This window comes from Monodelphis domestica, chromosome 5 (assembly GCF_027887165.1).
Source record: "Monodelphis domestica isolate mMonDom1 chromosome 5, mMonDom1.pri, whole genome shotgun sequence".
Taxonomy (NCBI): domain Eukaryota; kingdom Metazoa; phylum Chordata; class Mammalia; order Didelphimorphia; family Didelphidae; genus Monodelphis; species Monodelphis domestica.
This window is the reverse complement of record NC_077231.1, coordinates 72,364,154-72,387,259: the sequence shown is the minus strand read 5'-3', so window position 1 is coordinate 72,387,259 and position 23,106 is coordinate 72,364,154. Positions and strand designations below refer to the sequence as shown.

The 23,106-nt window shown below is 37.9% G+C and overlaps 1 protein-coding gene across 16 annotated transcripts in view; it reads left to right on the top strand.

Annotated features, from left to right (window-relative positions):
* The window catches only part of ATP2B1 (ATPase plasma membrane Ca2+ transporting 1), a 171,693-nt gene extending 149,953 nt beyond the window's left edge, over positions 1-21,740 (top strand). For 7 of the 16 annotated variants that reach the window (XM_007503205.3, XM_056798628.1, XM_056798624.1 and 4 more), the window contains 11 exons: positions 2,425-2,662; positions 4,350-4,529; positions 5,209-5,296; positions 5,618-5,724; positions 7,719-7,910; positions 8,065-8,278; positions 8,535-8,746; positions 13,200-13,307; positions 15,078-15,260; positions 15,623-15,709; positions 20,304-21,740. In XM_007503205.3, coding sequence (XP_007503267.1) covers positions 2,425-2,662; positions 4,350-4,529; positions 5,209-5,296; positions 5,618-5,724; positions 7,719-7,910; positions 8,065-8,278; positions 8,535-8,746; positions 13,200-13,307; positions 15,078-15,260; positions 15,623-15,709; positions 20,304-20,615 — 1,921 coding nt within the window. In that variant the 3' untranslated portion in view covers positions 20,616-21,740. Of the gene's footprint in view, positions 1-2,424; positions 2,663-4,349; positions 4,530-5,208; positions 5,297-5,617; positions 5,725-7,718; positions 7,911-8,064; positions 8,279-8,534; positions 8,747-13,199; positions 13,308-15,077; positions 15,261-15,622; positions 15,777-20,303 lie in introns of all 16 variants that reach the window. The other 9 variants (XM_056798634.1, XM_056798631.1, XM_056798635.1 and 6 more) reach the window with 2 other exon arrangements.
* The last annotated feature ends 1,366 nt before the right edge of the window (positions 21,741-23,106 follow it).

Genomic DNA, 23,106 nt, shown 5'->3' with positions numbered 1-23,106 from the left:
TGGAATCAATATGTACCCACAAAGATCTTTCTGTGTAGTTTAACATGGCCCCTATATGTATTTGACATCCATGGGCTGTATTTTTATAAATGCTTATATCTGTTTGTAAAATAAGATGGAAGAGCTATCTCGTTGGAGATCTGTTTTTAATTGGACGACCACATTTGGAATTCACCTTTTTCCCTGAGCCTTATCTGAGGCAATACAATTTAAGACTGTTGAAAAAATAAGATAAACTTGGACTCATTTTTATGAGAGAAATATAAGATGACTTGAAAAATTTAAAGGCTCCCACAATCAGTTTTTAATGATACTTCAGAGAAGGAATGATTGTAGAAGAAATAAATCAGATAATATCATTAGCTACTGACAGGATGTTAAAGTTACCTCCCCTTATACTCATTCATACCCTCTGTCTAAACTTTAAGGTTGTTGTCTTCGTATACGTGAATAAAATGTATCCTTGAGAAGACAATCCCCCAAGCTTTTAAAAGAGACATTTATAAGGCCCCAAAGTGGAGAAGATTAGGGTTCGCACTCTCGCTCGTGCTCTCTCTCTCTCTCTCTCTCTCTCTCTCTCTCTCTCTCTCTCTCTCTCTCTCTCTCTCTCTCTCCCTCTCTCTCCCTCCCTCCCTCCCTCTCTGTCTCTCTGTCTCTTTTCTCTTTCTCTCTCTTTTTCCCCCTTACTCCCCCACCCCAGGGAATGCTCTGTTTATCAGTCATGGAAAAGGTCCAGAGCTATGTCCAAAAAAATGAGGAATCACTCTATCAATGGAAAAATTGCTTACTATGGTACTTCATATACCAATACATTAAGATTTTTATGGAAATCAGACCTTAGGTCTTCTAGAATGCTCAGAAACTGAATTTGAATTGAGGTCCTGTTTCCAAGGCCAGTGCCCTATTACATTATTGTAATAGCACATCATAAATGTTGTATTTTTTTAAATCAAGAGTATTTGTATGCACTTGTTTAGGGTGTTAAATTAATTTTAGAGCTGATGTTTGCCATAGTAGAAGGATTTTCCTCTCATATTAATCCCAGATCTAAGAAATCAAGAAGAAAGGACTTTATTGCCGAGTGCTATTGAGGTTTGTAAAAGGCTTTTTATAAGTTTACTTCATTTGATCAGTCGACATTATTTTTGACTGAGAAAGGGAATGCTATTTAGAGAGAGAAGTAATAGCTATATTGACGGCTTGAATGTGGCACCAGAGAAATGACTCTTAACATTCCAACAAGAGCCACCCAGACAGAGGATTTATTGGTAGGTGTTCTGATGGAGGGAGTGTATTAATAACCCAGTATTATTTTAAGAAAAATTCATTTCCATTTTAGCATTAAAATCAGATCTCTGTGAGAGAAACATGTCCATGTGACATAGGTATTCAAAACTGTTCACAGAAAAGCCTGTGTTATGATCTTTTGCTCCTAAATTTTGTTTTGTTTTAAACCAGTTTTTCCTTTTGTTGGAGTGAAAATTTTTTCTTAAAAACTTCACAAATACAAATGTTGCAAGTAATAATTTCAACTATCTTTTTTGTAGGGAGGGTGCCGGGGGGTGGGGGGCTCATTCAAGAGTGGTTTATACCTGTGAGCCTACTTGAGAAAAACTGATATAGTTAAAGGTATATCTTTTTCTTTTTCATCTAAAGTCTGCTTTGTTTGTGAATTTAAGGTTGTTATGTAGCAGCAAACTCAAAGGATAATAAAATTACGGTACAGATGGTGTAGTTTTATAAAGTATTTCCATATGAATTTCAAACTTTTTATGATCATAAGAAGAGACTGCTAGATGGCTCAGTGGATAGAATATGAAGTAAGAAAGACCCATCTTCCTGAGTTCAAATCTGGCCTCAGACACTTAATAGCTATGTGACCTTGAGCAAGTCACTTAACCCTGTTTGCCTCAATTCCTCATCTGTAAAATGAACTAGAGAAGCAAATGGCAAACTATTTTATTATCTTTGTCAAGAAAATTCCAAAGGGGTCGTAAAGGGTCAGATATGATTGCAAACAACTGAAAAATAACCAAAGAATTGGTTACAATAGGGGTTTGGGTGTAGTGGGGTACATATCAAGAAGTGACAGTGATACCAAAGAATCTTCCATCAGGAGAAGAAAAAAAAATGGCCCAAACTGTATTTCTTAGAGAGCCTGGCAGAATCCCAGGCCCCAAGATATTTCAAGCATGATTCATTTGAAGCCAATTTCATAAAAAGATAAAATTCCAGAGGCAGAAGGAGACAGACCTTAGAGATCAGTGGTTTAAAAATGAAGAAAATGATACTTAGAAATTTTGAGTGATTTATCCCAAGGTCATATAGCTAGTTAATGCCTTGGGAAGTTCATTAAATTTTTGCCAACATTCAGGATTTGGCTTTTATTTTTATTTTTTATGACCCTTCTATATTTCTTTTTAGGTGCTTCAAAATCCTGAGTGCTAATGGTGAAGCAAAGGTATTCAGACCCAGAGACCGGGATGATATTGTTAAAACTGTGATTGAACCAATGGCTTCAGAAGGACTGAGAACTATATGTCTTGCATTCCGAGATTTTCCAGCGGGAGAACCTGAACCAGAGTGGGATAATGAAAATGATATTGTCACAGGCCTAACGTGCATTGCTGTTGTAGGGATCGAAGATCCTGTGAGACCGGAGGTAGAGAACTTCTGTCCATTTAGTTAAATCACATAGTGTTTGCCTCTTGGGGAGAAAATTAGGTAGCATAATTGATCAACTTTGAGGTTAAAAATTTGCAAGTATGGTTATTTAAAGTTATCATGTCTTTGGAATTAGGCAAAGGTTGTTTTAGAAATTGTTGGTAAAATTTTTTTTCTTTTAAAGTTACTGAAATGTTTTCACAGCTTTAAGCAAATTGCTTCTTTTTGAGATAATTGAAGATGTAGCTGTTTTTTTCACCTAATCAGGTCTTTTTCCTAGGGCTCTGATGGGGAACCTATGGCAAGGGTGCCAAAGATGGCACAAAGAGACCTCTCTGTGGGCATGTGTATAGTTGCCCGCCAGTGTTAGTTACTTAGAAAGGCAGAGGGTCTTAGGTGGAGCTGCTCCCCTCCCCCTCTCCACTGCATCTTCCCACCCCTGTTCCCAGCAGCCCAATAGAAGGGCTTACTCCCTTCCCTGACTGGAGCACCTGGGCCACTCCCCTCTCTTTCTCCCTCTCCTGTCTGGGATAAGGCTATGGGCGAGAAGGGTTATGTCAGGGCATGTCGAGTGGTCTCTAAAAGGTTCACTATCACAGTTCTAGGAGCTATAAATACACTTAGATACTATTTCTCTCTACCTCACCGGTTTTTGGTCAAGGAAAACTGTTCTAACTCCTTCCACCTCAGACTGAATAGAAAGCATATTAAGTTCTACAGGTGGATGTGATCTTTGCCTACTTGTTGCCCTTTACAATGATGGTGTACTGCATGCTAGCTTGCTCTTCTTGTTAGGAGGGACCATTGAAGTTTATTCGAATTTATTTAGCATTTCAGAATGAAAATACTTCAATTGGTTTTTTTTTTTACAGAGTATATTTTTAACATCAAAAGTTTTCTCCATGTAGATTGTCTGCTTTACCATCTGAAAGTGTAAGAATTGCCTTTGTTGGTAGATAAAAGGGAAAAAATGGTCCCTCTCTCCATAAATGAATTATTTATGAGATTTTCATTCCAGAGCTGTGTCTTCCTTCCCTGCCCACTCACCAATATGTTCTGAGTAGGGTTACTACCAATTCAGTGTTTCCTTAAGACTATACATTCGTTACATGTTTTATCATATTTTTTCATCTTAAGTTTTGAGGAGGATAAATATGCAACAACCTCCCCAAAAATCTTGTATCTTCCAAAGCTAAAAAATACAGATGACTTAGTATTTTTGTATTATTGTTCTACTTTATCGATTTGTTTAATTGAATAAGAAAATTACCAAAAATTAACAGTATAGCCATTCACATACATAATGGACTCAGAATTAGAAAACAACCCTTAGAAAATCCCCAAGGGTCAATCTTTCATTTAAGTTTTACAAATCATTTAAAATCATAACTTTTCCTAGCCAAAGACCTTGAAGAACTAATTATTGTTTTACTAAACTAATATTTGATAAAAGTGATTAATTTTTAGATTTTATTCTAATGTGTGTTGAAGGTGTGGAGTCTTCTTTTTTAGATAATTGAATTTCTGCTTTGAAAGTACAGCATCCTTCTGTATATATTTGATGGTGTATGTGTGAGCACATGTGTAATTTCTGTGGACCTGTTATCTCATATGGAATTGGATACTCCCTATATTAGATATGGCTACATATTTATGTAATGATGAGATTCTTCCATGCAAACTAGGTACCAGATGCAATAAGAAAATGCCAGCGGGCTGGAATTACTGTGCGGATGGTCACTGGTGATAATATTAATACTGCTCGTGCTATTGCTTCTAAATGTGGTATTTTGCATCCGGGGGAAGATTTCCTGTGCCTAGAAGGTAAAGATTTCAACCGAAGAATAAGGAATGAAAAAGGCGAGGTAGGTTCTTTGATTACTTAACTGAATTTATTCTTAATAATTTCCAGCTGAGGAATGCTTTTTAGCAAATATTTATTGCCATCTATAGCTATAATAAGTACAGTGTGCCAGGCATTCTAGGGGGGTCAGAAATATAAATGAGGTATCTCTGTCCTCTGACATTTTATTTGCTAATAGAGAAGGTATAACATCTACACATATGATATCATTTTTCATGTCTAGTAACTGACCTAGCTTAAGTGGGAAGGTACCCAGAGGGAGGAGAAGTGCAGTACATCCTGTGGAGTCATGGAAGGGTATCACAGTTGAGGCATTTCAGCTTAACTTAGAAAGATATCTGGGATTCCAAATGCTAAATGTGTGGAGAAAGAGAGAAGGAAGAAGATAAGGCAAAAACCAAGGTCACTTGAAGGTATTTAGTGAAGTTAGCACCTAGAAATACTAGTTAGGAATAGATTGTAAAAGGCTCCAAAGGCCAGGCTTACAAGTTTGGACCTTGTTCAGTAGGTATTTGGGAGTATATAGCTGAAGGTTTTGAAGCTAGGAAATTAAGTGATTCCGGCTATGTGTTATTATTCAGAGTAGAATGGAAGGTATCTAGGAGGGAGGGGGAAATGGAGACAGAAGGTCCACTTACTAAATTTGCATTGGCTAGTTTTAATTCTGATTACGTTTGCAGATTGAACAAGAACGCATAGACAAGATTTGGCCAAAGCTTCGAGTACTTGCTAGATCATCTCCCACTGATAAGCACACGCTGGTTAAAGGTAATCAGGTTTTTAAGTAAAAATATTTAATATTTAACATTTTAATTTTCAAGTAAGTTGTTGATTCTTATAAAACTCTAATTTTTTTCCTTGGTGTCCAAAATAAACTGACTTTCTTTGATAAACTGAATATTGTTGTTATTCATCATAATCTTAATAATCCAGACTTGCTCATAAAATGTGGTGGTGTCCTTCTCAACTTTGGAGTTTGCTTGGAACTTGTTGGTTTTCTAACATTTTTTAGTTCCTTAAGCCAGAAGATAATTACCTTTTGTAGTAAAGAAAACAATTTTAAAAGTATTCTCTTTTGTTCCATTTTAGGCATAATTGACAGTACTGTCTCTGAGCAACGACAGGTTGTAGCTGTAACTGGGGATGGTACCAATGATGGCCCTGCACTAAAGAAAGCAGATGTTGGATTTGCTATGGTAGGAATTTAGAAGATATTCATATTGAAATTTAATGTGTTAGTTGGTATGTTATAAAAAAATTATTTTTTCAATGATTTCATTAATTTTTGTTTTTCTCCCCTACCCCACCTGAAAAGATTATAAAAGAAAAACAAAATCCTTATAACAAGTAAGCATTTAGTCAAGCAATACAAATCCTGTTCTTGGCTATGTCCAAAAATGTGCCTCATTCTTCATATCAGTTATTTAGTCAGTTATCATTTATTTAGGGCAGCTGGTAGCATGGTGGCTAGAAAGCCATGGCTCAAAATGGGAGGTCCTGGGTTCAAATTTGGCCTCAAACGCTTCCTAGCTCTGTGACCCTGAGTAAGTCACAAATCACCCACTTCCTAGCCATTACCACTCTTCTACCCTGGAACTAACACTTAGAATCAATTCTAAGATGAAAAGTAAGGGTTTAAGAATAAATTAACATTTATCAATCCCCTATTATATTCTGGGCACTGTGTTGAGGACTTGGGGTGCAAAGAAAGGCCAAAAAAAAATCTGTTCACAGTTTAATGGGAGAGCCACTATCAAACAACTGCACAGACAAGAGATAGACAAGATCAGGTGAGGTTTGTCAGAAGTCCGATGCTCAGATCAGGGAAATCTGGGAAAGGTTTCTTCTAGATGGTGTGACTTCAGCTAAGGCTTGAAGAAAACCGGGTGGTGGATCTGAGGGAAAGAGTCATAGGCATAAGGGACTGCCAGTGAAGATTTCTACAGTGGGGAGAGGAAGGACCCTATGGAAGGAAAAGCAAGGATCTGGTGTTCCTGGATCCCAGAAGAGATGGAGGGAAACTAAGGTAGAGGAAAAAACCAGAGAGGTTGGAAGGGTGCAGCTGATGAAAGGCTTTGAAAGCCAAATGGGATTTTAGATTTGATCCTAGAGATGAGAGGGAATCCCTGGAGTCACTGCACAGGGTGATGAGAGAGTGAGCCCTGCCTTTTAGAAAGATCACCTTGACTGCTAAGAGGACAATGTATTGGAATGTGGAAAAGCTTGAGGCAGTGAGAACACTGGCATCACTTCTGGGAAGGGGGATAAGACAGCACTCTTCCTCCCTAGGCCTCCAGAATTATGATTGATCACTGTGTCTTTCATAATTGTTCATTGTTAAAAGGGCAAACCTCTTCTTTCTCATATCCTATTAGTATTCCATTATACTTACATACCATAATTTGGTTAGTTCTTTCCCAGTTGGTGGACACTCCTTGGATTTCTTCCTCTTTGCCACCATGAAAAGCTATCATAAATATTTTTGTCTTTTTTTTTTAATCTCCTTAGAGTAAAGATCTAGAATTACTGGGCATTACACTCAATTTAGTAACTTGGTGGGGCACAGTTGCCTTCCTCAAAGGCTGTTCTATTCACAGTTCCACAAGTAGCGTGCCAAATATGCCTGTTTTCCCACAGCCCCTTTAGCATTTGTTGGCATGCAGCTCAAGAGTTATAGTAGGAACAGAAACAGAGGAGATAGATCCATGATATGTAAGAGCCTCAATTCATAAGATCCCAGAGTGAGAGCCCCAGAGAGGGTGACTTGACTCAGGCCACCCGGACTTGAACTGGCAGAACCCAGCATCAAACTCGTATCTTCTCCAAATGCAGCATGCTTTCCTCTTGTATTGGGTGCAGGAATATAAGAGGAGAGAGACAGAACAGCCTCCTCACTTTGGTATTTGCAGAGCAAAGCCAGGGTGTTGCCACAGAATGTTCAGAACTGGGCCTGGGTTCTAAACTGGGTTTTGTGCTCCCCGAGTATAACCCGTCTCTGAGGAGCAGTCTCGTCCAGCAGCTTGTCTGTTTGGCCATTGTCTCATAGCTGCTCTCTGGTCCTAAGATTGCTTCACTGCGCATTGGCTTGGAGGCCATCTGATGGCACAGGCTCGACTCGGCTTGGTCTTCACCATCTAACTTTGTTCCCAACTTGCCAAATACTCATGTGCTCTGCTGCTTTTCCTATTAGGGTATTGCTGGAACCGACGTAGCAAAAGAAGCATCCGACATCATTCTTACTGATGACAACTTCACAAGCATTGTCAAAGCAGTCATGTGGGGACGGAATGTCTATGACAGCATCTCCAAGTTCCTTCAGTTTCAGCTCACAGTCAATGTTGTGGCTGTGATTGTTGCCTTCACGGGGGCCTGTATTACCCAGGTAGGTGGAAAGGACAACTTTCTCATTCTAAAGTTCAATAATTGCTCTATCAGAATTGATATGGAATTGCTCCTGATGCTTCAAGAAAAATGTCAACACATTTTTCAATCCCAGATGTTTCTGAATAGCTATGAGAAAGCCTGTCTCTTTATAGGACTCGCCTCTTAAGGCTGTACAGATGCTGTGGGTAAATCTCATCATGGACACATTGGCATCCCTGGCTTTGGCAACCGAGCCCCCTACTGAGTCTCTCTTGCTTCGAAAACCTTACGGTCGAAACAAGCCTCTCATCTCTCGCACGATGATGAAGAATATTTTGGGTCATGCATTCTATCAACTTGTCGTAGTCTTTACACTCTTGTTTGCTGGTAAGATATTGAACTATAGCAAAGCTTCATTTAACTTCTGTTTCAGCCTAATGTCCCTGATGTTTTCATGTAATCAAGTTTCCAAGACACTCCCCATTTAGCCTTCAAATTCCTGCTGTTCAGACAGTGGTAGCTTATGGTTGTTTTTCTGGAGAGCAAACTAAGGATTATTCAATAAAATAACTTCCATACCTCGTTAAATAAATTTATTGTGTTTTACTTTGTAATTGCAAAGTGTCCATTTTTTTTATTTCAGGGGAAAAATTTTTCGATATTGATAGTGGAAGAAACGCCCCTTTGCATGCTCCACCTTCAGAACATTATACTATTGTGTTTAACACCTTCGTGCTGATGCAACTTTTCAATGAGATAAATGCCCGAAAAATTCACGGTGAAAGAAATGTATTTGAAGGGATCTTCAACAATGCTATCTTCTGTACAATTGTTCTGGGCACTTTTGTGGTCCAGGTAAGTAACTTAGAAGACAGTTCCAAATGTTGTTATTGTATCAGTGAGAGCAGATTGATAGGCTTTTCAAAGAAATGACCTAGATATTATAGTTATGGCCTTCTTATCCAGTCCTCCATCGTACTAGATAACTATCTGGGATTTGTAATTAATAGAAATTGGACCTAGTCTGAAATTCCACATTTTTAATAGCTGAATTGAATCTGTTTGGGTATTATTACAAGTAAAAAATGAGTCAGTTCCAGTCCTGATACTGTAAGTTGTCAGTACATTTTACATTTTGAAATGCCACTATCAAAGCAAATTTTTTAAATAGGGAAATAAATGTCATCATATATAAAGAGGAAAAAATTAACATTTTCCCCATTTTTCAGGGGAAATACTGAGATAACCAAATGTCATATGACTTTGTAAGGGATGTCATTTGTTGATTTCAATTGTGCATGTCTTTGTATGTCTGTTTCGTTTTTGCAAATCATTATCAGTACTGTTCTGCTTTATAGATTACAGAATCTTGAACTAAAATCACACAGGAAGTCAGTAAACAGTAAATTTTAGAAATGAAAAGTGAGCTTTTTCAATGGTAGAACTAATCTTAAGTATTATCAGTCATTACCAATAATATTAACTAATTAAAAATAAAAAGATTTTAACATTTTTAAGTTTGTATAGCATTTATTTTTGAACTTAGGATCCTGGAAAAATTACTTTAGACAACCCTATTTGATAATAATTCAGGCTTGTATCGGCCAACATGGAAGAGATTCCAAAAACATTTCCATGAAAAATATTTTCTTTAAGTTTTAGAAAAATCCATATACACATCTTCATAAAATTAAAATAAAATTTCTTGACATAAAATTTTTGTATTTACATTTGTTAAATTTAATTTTTCCAAATGTTTTTATAATAGGAACTATGAGATTCAAATGTGCATTTATGCCAGTGAGGAAATTTGGTATCTTACTTTCTAGCTGTTGTCAGTATTTATTATGCAAAAGCATACCCTCGATACTCTTATACAGTCATTTTTTTAAAACTGAAGTTCACTTCTCCTTCCATTAAGCAGCTGTGCAATGAAGCAGGATGCTGGTGTTGATTATGGTTCAGTGTTTAAACCAGTAGGGCTGAAGCCAAAAGACCTGGCTTCAAATTCTTCCCCAGCCACTTGCTATATAACCTTTGGCAGGACACTTAGCCCTACCCCTGAGCCTCAGTTTCCTCATCTGTAAAATGGGATGAGAATACTTACACTCTGGGCACTTAGGTAAGCTCTTCATAAATCTTCATAAGTCACCTCCCTGGGGAACTGTAGGGATCAGATGAAATGGCAGTATGCAGAAGGTTCTTTGGAACCATAAAGGGCTACTCCAGTATCTATAGGTATTATTGTCTCTGCTCATATGTGTTGATCAGAACAATTCTAAACAACTGAGCTGGCTCACTTGGCAAGAGCTGCTGCTACTCATTTTATAACTCACAGAAAGGAAGTTTATATTTGTACTCTTATCAGTTGTCTCTCATCCCCAGAGGGGGTGTCCTTCCTATTAAGCTTTTCAAAACTATTAATCACTTTGCTGAATTACATTTTTAATATGCGATTTTGTATAGCAGGTATTTGAATTGTACCTCCAAAAGCCCAATTCATTGAAATACTGAAATACAGCACCGACTGATTGTGTTTTAAATTTGAAATTTTCTTCTGTAGGCTAACTTTAATGATAAAATTCAACTCTGAAAGCTGCCTCCTTTTTTTAAGACAGATTCTAATATCAACTAGTAAATTGTAGTTTTACCTTCAAAACTTATTAAAGATTCTGGTGAAAACAAGTATCTCTTAGCATGTCTTTTGTTTAAAATGGTTCCAAACAATACTTAAATGTAGCCTTTCTTTTTCTTACCTCTAATATTCTTCCACATCTTCCTTGAAGGCAAATATTTCCTTGAAAACAAATATTTATTTTTAGTGCTAAAATTTTATTTTTGCTAACTTAAAAGCTGAAGGGAGCCCAAAGTTGGCTCTCCTCTTTATAAATTTATAAATTTATGAGATTACATATGAATCTAAAACATAACCTTTCAAAGATAGCTCTTTGAGGAAAAAATTCTCTGTTCTTGTTCATAATTAGGAATTTCCCTTCTGATCAGAAAATCTATACAAGAAAAACATTAATTTGAGAAATTATTTTAATTGGAGCAGTTAGATTGCTCAATGGATAAAGAAAGCCAGGCCCAGAGATAGGAGGTCCCTGGGTTCATATCTGGCCTCAGACACTTCCTAGCTGTGTGGCCCTGGGTAAGTCACTTAATCTCCATCGCCTAGCACTTACCACTCTTCCTTCAATTCCAAAACAGATGGTAAGGATTAAAAAGAAAGAAATACCTAGTCTACCAGGAAGATTTGTCAACTCAGTCACAGTATTGTTGACTTATCTACTTTTTGGGAAAATCTCCCATATGCACTTCAAAATGCTTATTTTAACAAAGTCTTCCCACCCCACCCAGTTAATGTTTGAGCCCCTCTATGTTGAGCACTTTGCTAGGACCTGGGCATGTAAACTACAAGGGAAAGATGACTCTTTCTGTCCTTCATGAGCTTAAATGTAGTCATTAACTTCTATATATAGTTGTAGAGTTGGGTTTGTTTGGTTTTTTATCCCCCAGGCATCACTTTGTTTTTAACAGAGAAAATAGAAAGAATAAAGTACAAAGAAGGCTTCTCTCTCCTTTTTAAAAAAAAAAAAGAGGAACTCTTTTTTGAAAACCCCCAATTAAGGGAGAAAGAGCCCTGCATTTGAGACTGTTTAAATTGTGCCTTTGCTGCTGCTTACCCTCTCTGGGCCTCTAATTCCTCACCTGTAAAATGGGGGGGAGGGGAGGTTGGAGGTTGAGTCATCTGGCTAAAAGGCCTCTTCATCAGCTCTCAATCAATGATCCTTTAATGAAGGAAGATTTGGTCGACTCCTGAGTGCCGGATTCACAGCTGCCTTGCCAAGAATGCAAGTTGGGGTAGATCCTGGACATTTTTATAGTATGTTTACAATTATCTCATTTGATCCTTACAAGTGCTATATGAGGGAAGGAGGGCAGATGTCTCTTTAGTTTGTAACCTAGCAGTTAGCTGAGTAGCTCAGTGAATTGAGAGCCAGGCCTAGACACAGGAGGTCCTGGTTTCAAATGTGGCCTCAGACACTTTCCAGCTGTGTTACCCTGGGCATGTCACTTAACCCCCATTGCTCTTCTGCTTAACTCCAAGACAGAAGTTAAGGGTTTAAAAAAACTTAAGTATTCTATTTTGTACATTGTACAATTGATTTTCTGAGGGATTTTGACCAATTTGGCTTTATAGTAAATTCTAACTCATCTGATTTTTCTTCTTTAGTGATGATAGATAGTATTACATTTAGTTGAACAGGGAATCATTCCTGAATACTATTTTGTGGCAAGATGCAGCAGGACAGGGCATAATCAAGTCAAGAGCCCTGGAGTTTAAATCCTACCTGTTACATTTACTAGCTTTTAAGTCACGTAAGCCCTGGGAGCATCAGGCACCTCTCCTAAATAATATATGGAGTGAAATCTATAACCCAGAAGATGGGAATTTCCTTACCACTAAAATTAGAAGTCCTTGATATAGTTATTCTAACAAGCTATATTTGAATAAATGACCATAGAAATATCTTTATCCTTTTTCTTTACAAACTTTAATAGATTTAAACGATAAACATAACTATTTGTACACTTTATGCCAAAAGGGGGAAAAAATACGTTAAGCTAAAGTACCACAAATTCAAGAAAGGTTAGTGTAGAATTTCATTTCAGTTGCATACATAGGTCTAGTATTGATTTAGTTACTGAGAATTAGGTTTTCATTTCTTTTTAAACATTTATTACAATAAGCATGTAACTTGGTGAAAGAGCATGCCTAATTGTAGCATTATCTTCAGTCATTTTTTTTTAACCCTTACCTTCTGTCTTTGAGTCAATACTGTGTATTGGCTCCAAGGCAGAAGAGTGGTAAGGGCTAGGCAATGGGAGTTAAGTGACTTGCCAGGTTGCCAGGGTCACACAGCTGGGAAGTGTCTGAGGCCAGATTTGAACTCAGGACCTCCCGTCTCTAGGCCTGGCTCTCAATCCACTGAGCTACCCAGCTGCCCCCTTTCCGGGTCACCTTTCAATACAAATATTGTGGTTGTCCCAAATGCTTTGTAAAATAAATCAGTAGCTGCCTACAGCCAGATGTAAGCCACTTTGTTACAATTAGCATATTCTTCTGAGAAAGATTTTAAGAAATTTTTTCTTTCAGTCTGGAATTACAAAATAATAAATGATGCTTTTAAAAAAGGATGCTGAGAGAAGACAGAGGCAATTATGTATTTTAAAGTGTTAAAAATTCCTGTAAGAAGAGAACTGTCTTTGTTGTTAAATGAATTTACTCTGATTGCTCCTGCAGATAATAATTGTGCAATTTGGTGGAAAACCTTTCAGTTGTTCAGAACTTTCAATAGAACAGTGGCTGTGGTCAATATTCCTAGGAATGGGAACATTACTCTGGGGCCAGGTAAAAATCTCACTTTTATTTGTGTAAAATTCAATCACTCCAAGTTTTCTTGCTAGTGATCTTTTTTTAGATTAATACTGTCTACTACTTGATTCCAGGTAGGTGTCTTTCTGGGAATTTATTTCCAAAGATTTAAGTTCTCTTTGAGTCTCTCATTTTGTGTCCACTATGAATATGCTTATGTAGGGATTAGAACTCTATTTGTATGCCACACTTGTATAAATTTGTCTATAGTTTTTAAAATTTCTGGGCTTCTCTCCTGGGAAGTTAACCTTTTTCAGAAGCAGTTACTTCAGCAAGACTTTAGAATGAATTTTAAAATCAACAAAGATGAGCTCAAATTGCTGAATTGTTTTATTTCAATGAGATTTTTTTTTCCTTTTCATTTACAGAAGTTGTCATGAATATGGAATTGATGTTTAGGTCCTCTCTAGTCTGCAAAAAAGGGGGGACAAACTGCTCAACTTGTTATGGTGTTTCTGTTATGTAATCCCAAAGGCATCAGTGAAAATATTCTTTGTAGTTAGTATTCATTTTTAATGTTTAATCAGTGTCCTAATTTTTGACATATACAAATATGAATATTTATATTCACATAGGAAATATGAAGATCATGTTCCTATATAAGTAGCACCAGTAGGCTTATGCCCCACCTGCCCTCCACTGGCAGGGTTTAGGTCCCTTTGTTTCAAAGACTTTTTGATAGAAGCTTTCATAAAGACATACACATAAACATACATATATACAAAATCTTTTCATCCTGGTTTACCCTTTTTAAGGAACTTAAATCTATTTTCGTATGCTTACTCTTTAAGTTGGAACTCATTTGTCCTTTAGTTTTCCATTTTTCTCCGAGTCACCACCAGGAATTCTCTCTGAGCACCCCCTCTGCCCTATAGATATTGCCAAGGCCTGGCCATCTTACAAAAAGAACCTTTCCTCTCCCCAGGTTATTGAATTAGTTCTAGTGACGTCAATACTAGATCGGGAATCCCACCACCATTTACTGTTCTCTCTGATTTGGCATGTGGGAGCTTATGGTATAATTCTAGAGAATAATTTTAGGGGTTTTTCTTGTTTTTAAAAAAATATTTAATTCCTTACCTTCCATCTTGTAATCAATACTGTGCTTTGGTTCCAAGGCAGAAGAGGGGTAATGGCTAGGCAGTGGGGGTGAAGTGACTTGCCCAGGATCACAAGGCTAGGAAGTATTTGAGTCCAGATTTGAATCCAGGACCTCCTATCTCTAGGCCTGGCTCCATCCACTGAGCCACCCAGCTGCACTCATAATAATCTTAGTTATGATATTACATTCCCATGTTTGCATACTATAAATCCAAGTCAGTTTTAGCCTATTTTCTAGTGCTATAATTTTCTTCTACTATTGAAAGCATTTGTATGTATGAGTTTATTTTCACCTCCAGTGAAAAGCCCTAAATGGTGGGACTACCACTGAATTAAGTATTTACTTTATTTGAAACAAAAGGTTTCAGTTTGTTTTTGAAATTGAGGCAGACTTAAATGCCCACTTACATAAAATGTTAAACATGTAACCACATTTTATATTCATGTAGGAAAAAATTAACAGTAAACATTTTTAAATAATGATAAGCAAACTTAAAACTTGATTGATGGGATCTTAAGATAACACGAGCTCCTGAGCTGATTGGTTGGATCATATTTTTCATTTTAAAAGCATCTCCTTTGTTAAGTTGACCAGTTTAATTATGTACTTGAGTTATTCTTAGAGCTCTTCCCCCTACTTCATAGCTCATTTCAACAATTCCAACTAGCCGTTTAAAATTCCTTAAAGAAGCTGGTCATGGAACACAGAAAGAAGAAATTCCTGAGGAAGAATTAGCCGAAGATGTCGAAGAGATTGACCACGCTGAGCGAGAGTTACGGCGAGGACAGATCTTGTGGTTTAGGGGTCTGAACCGAATCCAAACTCAGGTATGGGTGGGGGGAGAGCCTTGGGGGCCAGGGAGAGCTGGGGTGGGGATGGAGGGGCGAGAGGGGGAGGGACTCAAATGCGCCCTTCTTTCACTCTGACCTTCCCAGCCCACGGGACTCCTCAGGCCTCTGAAGACTAGTCTAAGATGACTGAGTTGTACTCACTTACCGATGTGCAATCGTGTCTAGCCCTCTTGCTCCTTGATTTGTTCATTTTCTTCTCTAAAAGCTCTTCTTGCCTATTTGCTCTATAAAAAGTGCCTTTCTTTACTTTTTATGTGTTTATAGATGGGATGGTCCTTTCTCTTGTACTCTCTCTCTCTCTTGCTGAGCAAGCTGTCACAATCTCTGATTCCTTGCAGATGGATGTAGTGAATGCTTTCCAGAGTGGAAGTACCATTCAGGGGGCTCTAAGGCGGCAACCCTCCATCGCCAGCCAGCACCATGATGTAACAAATATTTCTACCCCTACACATGTAGTGTTTTCCTCTACTACCGCTTCTACTACTGTGGGGTGTGAGTGTGTGTTCCTAAGTGCATGAAATTAACATTTCCTCCTTCACACACCTGACGTTTCTCATTTTCTCCTTAATGTTTAAACTCATTGTTCAGGCCTTTCATAAAGCTTTTTTTTTTTTTTAATATATATATATATATATAAAGTGGTTTGAGACCTTGAGGTTTTTCATTTTGTTTTGTTTGTTTTTGGAGGGGGTGGCAGTTTTTTCGTTTTTTGGCAATTTAGATAAAAGATAGCATTTACAACCAAATATAAGACTAGGTATAGAACTAAAGACTTTCCCTATGTGCTGAACTTTGTGTTATTCACATAGGGAATGATTTGGGGGTATAGAGTTAGTAAAAACTGCTATAAGTGTTTGAGTATATGCCTTTAAACATGTTTATACTGCGCTGTTCCCAGAAGCATACAATCTGAAACTGATCCCACTGACCAAAGAAACAGCTTTTTATAAACTGAAAAATGAATGGAATCTTTTTTATTTTTATGTTGCTCAGTTTCCAGGATGTAGCCCTGAATGCCTGCAATAAAAGAGAGCTGTCTGCTTAAGAGTAGCTTCCAAAGCTACTCTTGTTGAGTTTGTTTCATATATATCTGTGTGTGTCCCTAAACTTTGGGGTTCTGTAGTATTGATATGTTTATTTCATTCAAATGATCTTATTTAAAGTCATTTCAAATGATATCGTTAACTAGTTATGTTCACTTAATGTAGCAAGATAAAAATGTGGAGAAATTTTATGGGCTACTCATTGACCATTACATAATTGTATAATTTTTATTTATTGAAATAATTAACAGTGTTTCAATACACACACACACACACACACACACACACACACACACACACACACACACACACACGGTTTAAGAAAGAAACAAACTCTTAAAAGTCTTGTGTTTTAATCATTTCACCTTTACAGTGAATTCCAGGTATCCAGATTTCATGGTGGATCATCCCCAAGATATTTCACAAATATTTAGGGCCCACACAAAGTTGTTGACCTCTAATGGGTACCACTCAATCTGGACAAAAATCTTATTTACTTCTTGCCAAAGGACTAGGAACACTAGAGGTGGGGAGGTGAAAAGTAATGGGTAGGTTCAAGGAGAAGGAGATTTTTCTGTTTGAACACTGTACTTTTAAAAGTTTTCTCTGCATTTCTACTGACAGAGTGCAAAAAATGTTTCTGGAAGTCAATGGAAAGAGGAACATGATGGCACTTAATATTATCTCATGAAAGGATAATACCATTATTCCTCCTTTTACTATGGAGAGGAAATTGAACCGAAATGAGATTCAGTGACTTGCTCAGTCACATTTAATAAGAGCCAGGACCAAAATCTAATTCCCAAAATCAAAATTGAACTTTGCTCTACATCAGGACACCCCATCCCCACCCCAGTGAAGTTTTGTTTCCTTCTGTTGGTAGGAAGTTATGTTGGGAAAGTTCATGTTTTGAATAAGCAAACCATTTTTACCTCTTTTATTTGGGAGTGTTGTGAAGATTGGCCTTCTCCAAAAGAATTTAGTGATAAAAGTATGTAAATATTTGATAGCTCTTGAGAATGTAACTGTTCTAAGACTGAATATACTTAAGATTTCAACAACAAGCATAATTTAAGGTGACAAAGCTTCTTTTTTTTCTTTGAACTTCATTCCACTCTTAAAAAAGTCTTGAAAGCATTATGGCTTTAATAGGTCAACTTCATCCAAGGGCTCTCTCTAGATGTCCTCAAAAGCAACATCTGTGACTAGTTGAGAATGTTCATTTTCCAGTACAACCCTGCTTCCTACCTTTTCTAGCAGTGCCTATTCACTAACTGATCTTGCTCAACATTTATTTTTACTGTTCCTCCAGCATAAACAAACTCTAGGATTATAGGATTTCTATTCAGTCAAGTAATATAAGCTTTTCTAGATTGCTGCCTCTGGAATGTTTCACCTTGCAAGAAAGTTAGATCCCTTTCACTCAGGTTCAGAAATCATGACATTTATGTCACTTAAATATACCTTTTGGCTGCTAAGATGGGAGAGATTCCTCTGACTTTTTGGTGCACACAACCCAACTCATTCGTCATAAGTGACATCACCATCAATGCATTCTTAACCATCTTTAGCAGTTCAGAAATTTCTGTAGGTGGCCAGGAAGCCAACTTATCTTGTGCTTTCAAGCTTTCACCTCAGACCTCCTACTTTGTTTTTGCCCTTTCTTTTGCGAATAATGATCTTCAAACTCAAAAGGGCCACACACGTGTGGTGATGAGAGAATGGAAGCCCAGGGTAGTTGAGGAAGGTAAGAATTTCTCCCACTGCCTTGTTAGAGCTTTTCCAAATCATAGGTATTTCTTTCATCCCCGGGAGTTCTCATTCTCTTCTCTGTCTGCCTTTCTTACTGCTAAATTGGGTTCATACAACCAGTCTTCTCCGTGTAGTTATTTTTGTTACACAATTTACTTCCTTACCTTCAAAGAATCATCAAGGTTCTTCCATACATTATATAAAGTAAGGATGCTTTTAAAAAAGGGAGGAAACTGAAGCAAATTCTAGGATCTTATAATTCCTCAAAGTACTTTGAATGGAGCTAAGGATAAACACATTGTGTGTATCTTGAAAGGAAGTATTAATTCTTAAACTATAAACTTGTCCCAGTGGTCAAGATTCCTTTTCAATAAACTGAGCATAAAACCTTATAATTAATTTGTAAATCTATCCTTTTGGCTTATATTTTTATGCTATACTATAAAATAGCTCATTTGGGTTTGTTTTTTTTTCCATTTTCTTTTAAGTGTCAATAATAGTAATAACTAATAATGGCACATAGTGTGCCCTAGGCAGCATGCTAAGCACTTTACTATAACTGTCTCATCTAGCTTTACTAAAGAGTTTAGTGACCAAATCACTTGGATTTGGAAGGAAGGTGCAAATTTGATTTTCTGTTGGTATTTCAAAGCCCATAGGCTCAGAATTTCTACCAGCCTCACCCTTGAGTAGAAACTTATATAAGTATATAAGTATACTGTTTGTCATTATAATCCTTTTTCATTCAGGAAGCAAATTATTGCCTTTCTGTGCATGCATAAGAGTATACTGTGCCTACTCTTAAAGGAAACAAAAACACATCAGCTAGAGGATAATTTGTAAAGCTTTAAACTCAAATGTAAATCGATATGGTATTATATGCTTAATTGTTGAGACTACATGGAATATTGTACCTATTCACAGTGAACAGAATTGTGCCTAATATGGTGTTTATCAGAAAAGACTTTGAGGGTGAGGGGTTGTGAGGTATAGCAAAGAATGTTTATACCTTCAAATCTAGTTTGCTTTTATTTAAGTATAATGAAAAATAAAGTATTTTTCTTTCATTGAAAGTCACACTGAGACTTGACTAACAAAATTTCCTGTTTCCATGCTGAATTTTTCATTTGAATTTTACCTGCTTTAGAGGTAGCTAGGCACTGAGCCTCAGAGGAGGAGCTAGGTTCAAATGGACCTCAGTGACTTTCTAGCTGTGTGTGACCTTGGGCAAGTCACTTAACCCTGTTTCCCTGGCCCTTGCCCTTCTTAAGAGTCTTAGAGGTGGTAGTAAGACAGAGAGCAAGGATTTTAAAAGTGCCATAATTCATCCTTCTCGGGAAACCTTATAAATTAGAATTCTGCCAAATTTGTCACTTAGTTTGATGTGCCATACCTCTATATCTTTATATCTTCTGGATTCAAAAGAACTGAAAGAACTGACAGACAAGTTTATATGTTGTTATTAAAGAAAAGGGAAATTGTGTTAGGGAATGCATCTTATGTTCGTTTTCCTCCCTCTGCTATATAGACCTAGTGGTTGTCTGGGATGTTTTTCTTGAATAGAAAATTCAAATTCATTAGGGAAATGGGCATATACTCAAATATTTATATCTGTTAATGGTGGCATATTTTGCATATTTTGAAGGGGTTTTTTTTCTTTTGTTTTGTTTTAACTTAGAGCATAAGAGGAATGGATGTCAATTCATTGTTGCATCGAGCTTATACTTGCTTGGCTTTTCATAGTTGGTGCCCCCCTAACTCCTAGCATGATGAAAAGTAACCCTCTGTGCTTGAGTTTGTTCAGCATTTTCTAATTGGTTTCCAGTAAACATTGTTTTGTAATGGAAATGGGCTAAGCTTACGTATGGTTCGGTTTTTGTTGTGCTTTTTTTTCTTTTTTTTTTTAATTGAGCTCTTACTCAAATGGCTTCATTTTGACATTGACTTTTAAAGTCTCAGCCATTGGCCAGTGATGTGATTATTTTGACACGACTTTAAACTCTAGACACCTTGATTGTTAGAGTGTGTAGTTTTGTTGTTCTTGCAGTGTCTTACTAAAACGTTTGGTTTTTTTACAGTGTTATTGCAAGTCCCACTGCACATTATTGCAAATATGACTCACTCATACCTTGCTGTTTGTGGATTCAGACTCATAAATAAGCCATGTTCCGCGGAGGCCTGCCTGCAGCCCTCTCATACCCTTTTCTCTCTGCTCTCCTTGCAGATTCGAGTGGTGAATGCATTTCGTAGTTCTTTATACGAAGGGCTAGAAAAACCCGAGTCACGAAGTTCGATTCACAACTTTATGACGCATCCTGAGTTTAGGATAGAGGATTCCGAGCCTCACATTCCCCTTATTGATGACACTGATGCTGAAGACGATGCCCCTACAAAGCGTAACTCGAGTCCTCCACCCTCTCCCAACAAAAATAATAATGCTGTGGACAGCGGAATTCATCTTACGATAGAAATGAACAAGTCTGCTACCTCTTCATCCCCAGGAAGCCCACTACATAGTTTGGAAACATCACTCTGATTGTAAGCCGAATGTTAACACACTAGCTGCATTGTAAAGAAACAAATTGAAACTGGGTCTTTTCACACATCGTGTTGGACAAGATCGTATTCTTGTCTCGGACTTCAACAGAAGACATACTTGTACGAATGTAGATTTATTTTTTTAAAACATAAAAGCTTTCCGCCAGACTTTGAGGGTGCTTTTCGGGGGGTGGGGAGTACTGAACTCTGACATAAGTGACCTGTGGATCATCGACTGTACTTACGCATGGTCCTGCGCGGTGGGTTTAGCAGAGCTTTAGTTTCTCTTGATCCTTGAAGGGGGGGAGGGGGGAGGGACGAGGAAATGCTGAGAAAGACAAGGGAGCCCTGGATCATTGAATTGATACTTTAATTTCTGCTGTTGGCTGTTAATAATTTGGATTATTTATGTTTATAAATGATACAGATCTGTTTACAAGGTTTGTAGATACTTTTATTGTTCCTGTTCATAGATGGGAAGCTTCCTTATAACTGATGCAGAGAAAAATTAGTCCTTCAAATACTGCTGTATTTTCAGGAAAAAGGGTGTTTCTATTGAAACTGTACTAAATTTTTGCCTACAATTTACCTTGTTAAATATTGTAGATAAATTGCTAATACTGATAGCCAAATAGATAACACTAATGCTTTGTGAAAACATGAGCAGCAGTGTCCTAATGAAGTTATGGCCTCTGTCCTAATTAGTTTCTTAAATACATTTACTACTTAATGGTTTTGAAAACAACTGTTTAATTTTTAAAAATTTTGGAAAACTTGCTAAATAACTTTTTGTTCAGAATTTAGTAGATTGTTTAATGCGGGACATCAATTACATAATGAAAGTCGCTTGAAATGCTTTTGTTATTTCAGGCAAATTGAATTAAATCAAAATGCAACAAAACTTAGTCCTTTTTGTTTTTGTCTAGACCTGTTAGTTTAGTGATGTCTTGGTGAACTGTGAGTGAACTGTGTTGATTTTTCTAATAAATCTTAAGAAACCTTCATAAGGCATGAGGGCTGTTGGCATTTTGAAAAAAGGTTAGTAGTAGTAGCATACATGTTTTCCTTTTGTTTTTGAAACCTGTTTGTAAACATAAATAAACACGCCCTTTTATTAAATAAATATGTAGCAATGTTTTTTTGCAAATTTCTCAGCTTCGTTACAGGGACAGTTCCACAAAGGTGGAACTTTGGGGTGTGATTCATTACCCTCACTGAGATCATGCCACCATGGCGCCCCAGGAACCCTGAAAGTGGGAAGCGCGCCTGGCTCTGGAGAAAGGAAAGGCCCACAGACTTCATCTGAAAATTCATTTTATCCCAAATCAACCCATGTTTGGTTTGTTCTTTAAGTAATGAAAAAGCCTTTCCTTTGGTTATTTTCATTTTTGCCCATAAGACAAATGAGACACTGGCCTTGCAGATTGGCTCATTCAATGGGCATGATCTTGGGTCTCCTTTCCTCTGCCTGCTGCCTGCCTGGAATGCGTCTCTTCTGCCGGAGCCACTCCTCCCGTCCCCCGTGAGCCAGTGCTGGTGCTCCGGGCCGAGGCGTCCACGAGGTCCTCGTGGTGCCACCACAGCACATGGAGCCGAGGAATAGTCCAACCCCCACGGGGCTTGCGATGGTGAGAACTTGGTAAACTAGGACTTCTGTGTCCCCCCGTCTAAGTAGTCACCCTCCTCAGCTCCTAGAAATGCATCTGCTCTGCCCGCACATAGAAGACAGTTATTGGTAACTCTTACGCAGAAAGACGGCGCCTGATAGAGTAGGAAAAGCCTGCACTTGGGAGCGGGACGGCCTCTCAGCCCGCCTCTTGCACTAATTCTTGCTTGATCTCAGACGGACGCCGTCAGTTAAGCCGTCTGTCTCGCTCCTCTTTCCCCGCCAGCCTCCCGTGTGGCTCTGCCGCCATGCTTGGCGAAGGCTTCTAGCCTCAGAAATGTGGCAGAAAGAGAAAAGGGATCGCTCCTGCTTCCGTCGGAATGGGGCTCAAGACAAGTGCCGGCAGTTGCCCAGGCTTGGTCCGAGGATGGGGGGTCTTTGGCTCTTGCCCAAGTATTCCGATCTTTACACTGGAGGCAATAAGAGCCTTTTCTAGTAACCCGACGGCCGGATGACAGTCATCGACATTTCTGTTGGTATTTGCATCCTCCTCTCTCTCACTTATCTGCTGGAGCTTCCAAGAACAGAGTTCCTACTAGAAAAACACAAGCAGGCTAGCGAAGAGCATAGTAGGTAGAGTGGCGCACATTCACGAACTCCACGCGCCTATCCTCCTCCGCCCTTCTCCCTCCCCCCCCCCCCCATTTTTGCATGCTATTTCTAATTCCTATATATTTTTAGATATTTTCATGCATTTCCTAACGTCAAGCATGATTCATTACCATCTCACTAATGCCCGAAATGGTACTTTTCATGACATCCAGGACATGGCGATTGTTTCTAAGCGGATACACGTTCTTTCTGTTAGATTCTTTTGACACAT